Source organism: Tachypleus tridentatus, chromosome 10 (assembly GCF_004210375.1).
Source record: "Tachypleus tridentatus isolate NWPU-2018 chromosome 10, ASM421037v1, whole genome shotgun sequence".
NCBI lineage: Eukaryota > Metazoa > Arthropoda > Merostomata > Xiphosura > Limulidae > Tachypleus > Tachypleus tridentatus.
Genome location: NC_134834.1, coordinates 160,764,907 through 160,774,248, shown reverse-complemented (window position 1 = coordinate 160,774,248; position 9,342 = coordinate 160,764,907). Strand labels below are relative to the sequence as shown.

Sequence of the window (9,342 nt, the reverse complement as noted above, 5' to 3'; positions counted from 1 at the left end):
TTTTTCATTTCCTTTGTGAACTTGTACTGGTATTTCAACTCTACTTATGGCACTTCCCTCTTGGCCTTGGCTGTAATCTGGGACGGACAACCCCCTTGCACCCCTTTAGTACGCCACTGATAATACGTAACATTTAGCACCTTCAGGCTGATTATGTAGTACATGCGCATAAGCAATTGTGCACCCGTAATAATAAAATATGACAACAAATGTATTGTTAACCCGTTAATGTGTTTTCTTATAGCAAAGCCACGTCGGGCTATCTGCTGAGCCCCCTGAGGGGAATCGAACCCCTGATTTTGCGTTGTAAATCCGAAGACATATCGCTGTACTAGCGTGGGGCTAACCGGTTAGTAGTATTGCAGAAAGGTTATTGTCATTAATTGTTATTACCATGGTTAAGGCACTCGACTCGTAATCTGAGGGTCGTGGGTTCGAATCCCCGTCACACCAAACATGCTTGCCCTCTCAGCTGTGGGGGCGTTATAATGTACGATCAATCCCATTATTCGTTGGTAAAAGAGTAGCCCAAGAGTTAGCGATGAATGACTAGATGCCTTCCCTATTATCTTATGCTGTTAAATTAGGGACGACTAGCGCAGATAGCCCTCGTGTAGCTTTGCGCGAAACTCAAAAACAAACAACTCAAGATTAGAAATAAAACTAAGAAAACGCCTTTAGCCAAGATAGCGTCATTCAATAATGTGCATTTAGATTTGCATCATGTGAAGACAGGAGAGAACTATGCCTTTTAACAACGTTAAGAGACAGGAAACTTGTCTTCTTACTCTACGATTTTCACACGTACTTTGGTGGCTGGTAATTCTGCAGTTGGTTTGTTTACTACTTAACAGTGTGTATGTTAAGTGCTCATGAGGTCCTGTTACATGGTTTCTGCATTGTATATCTCAGGATGGCTGGCATGGGTATTAACACTTTCACTAATAAAGCAGAGAACAACGTTTCGACCTTCTTAGGTCATCTTCAAATTATCAGCTGTCCTGAGATGTATTTTTACTTCATGTGGGTTTCTCGTTGTCAAGAATTACTTTCTTTATTGTGTTTGAGATTTTAATTAGTACTTTATATACTACAAATCTAAATCTGTTGTGTGGGAGCTTCTTTCACCTGATGCACAGAAAATACGCATAATTATGGAGAGGATTGTTTGTTTGTTTATTTTGGAATTTCGCGCAAAGCTACACGAGGACTATCTGCGCTAGCCGTCCCTAATTTAACAGCGTAAGACTAGATGGAAAGCAGCTATTCATCACCACCAACCGCCAACTTTTGGGCTACTCTTTTACTAACGAATAGTAGGATTGACCGTCACATTATAGCGCCCCCACGGTTGATAGGATAAGCATGTTTGGTGCGATGGGGATTCGAACCCGCGACCTTCAGATTACGAGTCAATGCCTTAACCCACCTGGCCATGCCGGGCCTTACGGAGAGGAAGCGGCAATACAGTGCACAGATCACATCGTGGTTGGCTAAGACAAAAATAAAGTACATGGTCCAAAAAAAGTTTGAGAAACTACTCTGCTAAATTACATTATTTTAATTTCAATAAAAGTTTTGCTTCATATTCAGGAAACACATTTTGTACACCTAACTAAAACAATAACAACGATAGTAAAGTGAATTAAGTATGTTAAATTAGCTTGGTGATTTATCAAAATTCTATACAACTTGCAAACCATGAACATCTGTTAAGTTAACGTTTAATCTACTGAATTGTTTCTTTGTTTGTTTTCGAATTTCGCACGATAGCTGTCCCTAATTTAGCAGTGTAAGACTCGAGGAAGGCAGCTAGTCATCACCACCCATCGTCAACTAGGCTCCTTCTTTACCAACGAATAGTGGAATTGACCGTCACATTATAACGCCCTCATGGCTAAAAGGGAGAGCATGTTCGGTGTAACGGGGATTCGAACTCGCGACTCTCGGATTACGAGCCGAACGCCTTAACCACGTGGCCATGCCGGGCCTATCTACTGAAGTGCAGGGGATCTTTAAGTGAACTTATTTTAAATCCTTGGTTCAATAAAAGTATTTTATCGCTTCTCCCTCAGATACACTATATTAATATCACGTAATAGTTTAACATAAAAATTAATAACGTACTTTGTTATTATGCGGTTTGAACTTGAAGGCAGAAATTTGTAAGATTTTTTTTCTTTGCTATACTAGGAACTTAAATACTCAAAACACAGATAAGAAGGGGAAAAATCCATTTGCTAAAAGAGGTATTTTGCATCTAATATTGCTTAAACACTGCATGTGTCCACCGTACTCACGTAATTTGGTATATCCAGAGCTCACCGGTGAACCGAAATACCATATAAAATAAAACAGTTTTAAAGTCATTTTTTCTCAAGGATATCCAAGGTCAGCAGGTAGTAACTCATTACGTCATTAACCTGCTATGATACTGTGCTTCAGAAAGTTTCTCTTCAATAGCAGCATTTAAAACTAAACAAAGAAAAAAACGATAATAAAACAACGAGTTTTGCCTGTCCACATAGGATATTGCCCTTAGTAGACCTGTGTAAGGTAACGACGCCGTGCTAACGACCTATAACTACTACACGTAGTTTGTATCATCATGAAAAGCTTTATTAGAATTTATCCGAATTTCATAATTATCTTTAATAATTTCATTAGTAAAATTTTCTTAAGAAACAAAAATAAAAATAACCTACATAAAATAGTTGGAATATACTAAAAACCGATTTACTTAAATATTTAAGTCCATCACGTGAGACCGCTGGCGTGTTTGATTTATGTTTTTTTAAAGCGAAGGACAACTTCAGATGACGTACTGCACGTTTTATTAGGAAAATGCTCCCCTTATAAACTTTCAACTTACATCTCCCTCTACCCCGAAAAACAAAACAAAACAAAACTGGTGATACTTATCTTCACGTGATAAGACAGGTCAAGGTGCTCTGGAGGAATAGAGGGGGATAAGAAGGGGTTAGACGAAGGGATAAATAGAACTCTCTGACGACGAGCGTGAAGAGCATATTATCTGTAGAAAGTGAGCGTCTGCCTGACATCTCTAAGGTAAACTCGAGTGTCTGCCTGACATCTCTAAGGTAAACTACAGTACGATTTTCGTTTAAACTTTCGCCCAATAACTCAGATTTATTAGATGTTTTATGTTTTAAATATCACGAGTTTTCTTATCTCAAATTAACAAATAATTAAGATAAAGAATTTTAATACACACTTGTTGTTTTTTTCTGTAGAAACGTATTTGATAAATGCTACTCTTCTTACCTAAGTAACTCTTAGGTACTAGGTAAAAACCTAGTACGCATGCTGAATAAAATTAAAACAGTTTCATTTCCCCCAAAAAAAAAAGAAAAAAGAGAAATGTACGAATCCTGATTCGTGTTCTGGATCATTTTGAAAAAAATATATAACAGCGAGATGGGGCACTTTCGCGATTTTGAGGTTAATAAATGTGATCGAATTTGTATCAAATTTCATAGACACATTAAGAATGAGCATCCTCATCACACTACAAAAAAAGTGACCATGATAGCTGATCATTCTGGATACGAGAAAGGTTTTAGGAGTTTTATGAGAAAGATGAAATTAGGCGTTTCCGATATAAACACGTGAGATCTCGAATAGAAGCGGCAGAGCGAGAGTATGTAATTTCTCTGATTTCTCGTGTCCTTTATTTTTTGGAATATAGCACAAACTTATCAAATCTCGTTTCTTTCTTTAAAGATTTGCTCTCGAAACCCCGAAATCAAAAGATGCAACTTATAACGCCGGGGACCAATAGAGTTTGAAAAATTGCTAGTATGTTCGAAAATATTTAGCAAAATATCTAATGAGAATTAGCTCTTATATGCTCTCTGATACTGTTTTTGCACTAATAATATCTCTTTATTCCAATAACGTTAAAATAATGCAATTCATTATATAAAAAAAGGTATTCACATGTTAAAATTAATGTCCTTTATCTCCCCGTTAAATGTTACACTATTACGTAGCTACTTTCACGTACTTATCAGAAACTGTTAACTGAAAGAAGGGGATCTTTTATGTGTGTGTATGTGTTAGATAATTAAAATACTGAAATAAAACGTTTTTAAAATACGACATTATTTTAAACAGGTGTTTGGACAACATGAAAGTATACTGCCTTCTACTGCTTTATCTCCTGACGATTGTAACATCGGCAAATGTCGATGGTAAGTTTGTTTGTTTGTTTTCGAATTTCGCGCAAAGTTACTCAAGGGCTATCTGCGCTAGCCATCCATAATTTAGCAGTGTAAGGCTAGAGAGAGTACAGCTAGTCATCACCACCCACCGCCAACTCTTGGGCTACCCTTTTATCAACGAACAGTGGGATTGACCGTAACATTAGCACCCCCCATCCACAGCTGAAAGGGCGAGCATGTTTTGTGCGACGGGGATTCGATCCCACGACCCTCGGATTACGAGTTGAACGCCCTAAGTCACCTGGCCATGCCGAGACTTTATATAAAAGGCTTCTTTTATTTCCTTCTGAACGTGATTTAATTTACATGTTAATAGCGTTTTTGACCAAAACAAGCTCGGAAAGGCTTAATGCTTGTGGGTATTCATTAACTTCAATTTGTTGTTTATGTTATAAAAACTACGTAGCAGATGTAGTTGATTAACATATTATAACATATTCTCATTTGCTGTCAGTCATGTTTTTTTTTTTAATTTCGTTGTTTGTTTTCTTGTTTTGTTTTAAAAGATTGTGAAATAAATAAGATAACCATAATCCACCTACGGCGACTGCGTTATCGAATGGTCAGGGATTCGCATATATATAAATAGTCCGTACCTGCAGCTACACACCACTGAATTAATATACAAATCGAGCTAATGAAGTATGGTCTAACCTTTTGTACTTATCTGCTCTTTTTCTTTTCATTAGTAATGAATTTTTTGCTCTTAATTAGTGTACTTGCAAATCATAACCCTTTTACTGAAGATAATCTATTAAACAACGTGGCCAGTCATTAATGCCTAAATTAAATCATCTCCCAACCAGTTTTTTGTCGATTTAAACAGAGAAGTTGTTATTCCAGTTTTTACTACGTACATACTGCTATCAATCTAGCAGGTTTTCAAAGGTGCCATTTAGATCATATCAGTGAAAACTGCTGATCACAAAGGATTCTTTTTCGGAGATGCTTAGCTTGAGGGGAACTCCAGGGTTCATTGACAGAGTTCGCGTTTGTAAATGACCTAAGAAGGGATCAATGTGTTTATTAAGATGCACGCACGCATGTGCACACAAACACACGTAGATATTACTCATTAACCTTTACCGTCCACAAATATGTAACATTTTGATACACACCAATAATGTATATATCGTATTTTATCAAGTATAATTCTAAATCAAATAAAGCTACTTCAATATTTCAGATAGATAAGAATTGATTTAAATGCGCATTCGTATTTTTGTAATCTATTTCCAAGATTAAGTGTTAAATTCGTTTTACAGCTACTGTGATCAGAGTACGCCCTCGACACCATTTACCTTCCCATCATACCGACCTGGAAAAACTTGAGGAAGAACAAGACAATGAGCATCTCTCTGCATCTGACGCTGAGAAGACATTAAGTAAAAATATCGAGACCATACAAGAACAAATTAAAGACGAAGAAGCGAATTTAGAAGATGAAAACACACAGTCCCAAAAAACAGAAGAGTCAGATGTTCAGTCAAGTGAGGAGCATGTTAGCTCTCTCGACCAGCAGCATGATTCAGACAAACTAGTGATTACTGAGAAAGATGTTTTTCTACAATCTCAAAACGAACAAACAAATCAGACACAACTGGTTATCAAAACGTTTGAAGATGATAACGTTGAGTATGAAAACGAAACCTCTGTGGACGTGCAAGATAAATCCAATAATAAAATACAGAAGGAAGAAGAACTAGTGGTATTAGAACAAGATAAACTTACTCTCACAGAAGAACAGGAACAAACAAACGACACGGCTACAGAAAAGCAGGCAAAGACAAAAGACACGGTCACAGAAAAACCAGAACAAACAAGTGACAAAGTCACAGAAGAACCAAAACAAACACATGACACAGCTGCAGAAGAACCGGAACAAACACATGACACAGGTACAGAAGAACAGGAACAAACGTATGACACAGTTACAGAAGAACAGGAGCAAAAAACTAATCAAATAGACATTTTGGAGGAAAAAGCTGAGCAAGTAGGAAATACTGAACATCCAGTGGAAAACAATTCGGAGAAGGAAAATAACGTAAGCTCAGAAGATACATTGGAACCAGGAGTGGAGACAGAAAGGCATGAGGTACCACAAAACGTGAGTGAAGGTAACACAGAGAAATTAGATGAAGGAGGATCTTTGACGATACAACAGGGACAAAATGAGGAAGGATATGAAGACCTAGAGAAAGAAAAAGAAGTGGATCCGGAAACGAACGTGGAAGAACAAAAGGTACTTCAGGACATAGAAAAAGACAATTTTCTGAAACCAGAAGCACAAGATGTTTCAGACACACAACGTGAAGAAAATCTGAAAAAAGAAGAATTGGAGAAAGAAAGTACAAATAAACCAGAAGTAGAAGAAACCGAGATAGATAACAGAGATAGATCTCAGGTAAGTGATGACCTAAAAGAAGTGAATACAGATAATCCTAAAGAAGCAAAGTATCCGGAGAAAGACAATGAAAATAACACAGTTGGAACAGACTTGGCTAAAAACAGTGGAAATACCTCTGAGGTTATACATTCTAGCCTGGATAGAGAAAATGAGGAAAACCTGGAGGAAAAAGATGGCCATGAGAATGAAAATTTTCAATTACCTGAGAAAGGAGATGGTTATGAGAAGAATAACACTGAAATTTTCAAAGAAATGGAAACCCCAAATCAGGAAAACATGAATAGTCATGATCCAGAGGAGGTAACGAAAGAAGACGTAGAGAACAGCAGTCATGTCGAAAATAAGTCTCCTAGTGACCAACTGGACACAAAATCTCAGACAGATAATGGCGAAAAACCAACAGCCATAGAAGATCATACAGAAAGTGACAATTTAAATGAGAAATATGATGAGAATGATAACAAACGTGAGCCCGAGGAACAAATCAATGAGCTTACTGAACCAGTTAGTTCTGAACAGCAAACAGAAGTAAATTTCCAAGAAAATACTGACGACGGTTTGCAAAACGATATAGATTCAAATACAGAAAAAAAACAGAACCAAGGCCTAGAGAACGACGATGAATTAGCTCCTCCTACTGAGCAAGAACAGTTAGTTTTAGAAGAATCATCTACGAAGGATAATTTGGATACCAACAATAAAGAAGTTCAAGAAACAGAAGAAGAATCTTTCATAGCCAAAGAATCTAACAAAGACGAAACCGAAGAAGAAGAACTTGATGAAAATCTGGAAGAAGTTCACGATGATCAAATTCTAGAAGATGAGGTTTATCCAATATTGCCAGGAACAATTCATATATTCGAACAACAGTTGCCAGAACTAAATCGTGCTTTAACCGAATACCTCAGAGGTGCTATTTTCATGCTGGGAGATAAGATGAAATCAGGAATAGAAGAACTAGATATTCCTGTATTGGATCCCTTACCTTTACCTGATCGGAATATTTTCCCTGTCATTGGAGGAGAGACCTTCGATACTCAATTTCGTGAAGTAGTCATAAAAGGACTGTCAAACTTCCGCATTCAAGAGATAGACGCTAACCTACGCTCCCTTCGCGTGAGGCTAACCATCCATTTTCCCCAGGTATATGCTGAATGTTCCTTTAAAGCCAATGGAACTTTATTTGACGTGTTTACTGTGACAGGCAATGGCCAAATGATTGTGGAATTCAATGATATTTTTGCCCGTACCATGATTTATTTAAAGCGGGAAGATGGAAAAGTTCGTGTTCATATCGCTGATCACCCATACGTCGAATTTTCTGTCGCTCGGGTAAAACTTCATAAGACCCGTGAAAATCGTCAGCTTGGATATAGTGGATTGTCCAGCCAACTGGCGCCAATTCTTTTCTGGATTTTTACTGAGGACATTGTAGAAAAGATTGACTATTATCTAGCCAAGTACATTAACTTCAGTTTAGAGAAGTTTGGATTTCCTGATTATTTCTTTGATCTTCCTCCATACCAGCGTCACTTGAGAATTGCCTTGACTAAACCAATTCCTTACAACTTTGTGTCGCCATATTTTAACCTGGCTTATGGTTTAAGCAGATACAGAATTTAAAATAATTATAACATTGAAATCCAGGAGCCTATTCGGTATCCACAGTCTCTGATGAAGCCACAAGATGGCGTTTTACGAAAGAATTGGTGGTTGGGTTATAGTAGAAGGTGGTAGCGGTCATTGTATCATTCACTAGAAAATACGAAAAATAAAGAAAACAGTAATTTTTTTGTTTAATAACTACTTAGTAAGATATCTTGTAGGATAATTAATTCATATCAAAGCACGCTTTCATTTAATAAGTTTGTTTGAAGTTAATCACAGAAATATACAACCCCATGATTTTTGTCATACCGGTTTCTAGCGTTGTAAGTTCGCAGAAATACCAGAGTGTCAGTAGGGAGGAGCCACTGTACAGGATGGTAATGTACAAACATATTTTCAGTAAGTAAGTAAAATATCCCACTGTTTGTTTTAATCTTAAATGAATATTTATTGCAAGTAATACAGTTTGGCTGATACCTTAATTTGATAAATTCAGCTTAAAGCTAAGATTGAACTAATAAATAATTGCTGTTTTTTTTCAACGTAAATTCAGGAAATAAAGTAATTAGTTAACAAGAATTGTAAAAGCATGAAAGTCTGATTTGACCACAGATCCTCACAAAAAAAGAGAAAATTGGTATTGTATAAAGAAGTGAACCGCAAGATGGGATTTCGTTTAACAATAACAAACTGGGTTTTGTTTGTTTGCTTTGAAATTAAGCACAAAGTTATATAATGAGTTTTCTGTACATAACCCACCATGAACCCTATTTCTAACGTTGTAAGTCTACAGACATGCTGCTGTGCTACTAGGGGATATTAAATAAATGAAAATGGAGCATACTTACGTGTCTCTTATTGAACTAGATTTTTGTGAAGAAATATATTTTGTATAAAACTTTAGAGTAACCTGTTCATCGATGCAAGGAAAAACAATATGTTTAAATCAATCATTCTTAAAAACCTTTTGAACGTGTATGTTTAATGAATGTATAAGTTCCCGATTACCACATGCCATTTCTTTACATAATTTTAATTATCACATGCCATTTCTTTACGTACTTTTAATTATCACATATCAGC

General features: G+C 36.6%; 1 protein-coding gene across 1 annotated transcript; it reads left to right on the top strand.

The window, feature by feature from the left end:
• The first annotated feature begins 2,983 nt into the window (after positions 1 to 2,983).
• LOC143230779 (uncharacterized) lies at positions 2,984 to 9,047 on the top strand. The gene is made up of 3 exons (XM_076464903.1): positions 2,984 to 3,101; positions 4,138 to 4,214; positions 5,510 to 9,047. Exons 2-3 carry the CDS (start codon positions 4,151 to 4,153, stop codon positions 8,272 to 8,274), a joined length of 2,829 nt encoding a protein of 942 aa, XP_076321018.1. The 5' UTR covers positions 2,984 to 3,101; positions 4,138 to 4,150; the 3' UTR covers positions 8,275 to 9,047.
• The last annotated feature ends 295 nt before the right edge of the window (positions 9,048 to 9,342 follow it).

Bases quoted from the DNA above. Each gene is read 5' to 3' on its own strand.
- LOC143230779 (XM_076464903.1), top strand. From the start codon at position 4,151: ATGAAAGTATACTGCCTTCTACTGCTTTATCTCCTGACGATTGTAACA. The intron at 4,215-5,509 runs GTAAGTTTGTTT...TTCGTTTTACAG, and splicing joins AACATCGGCAAATGTCGATG to CTACTGTGATCAGAGTACGC.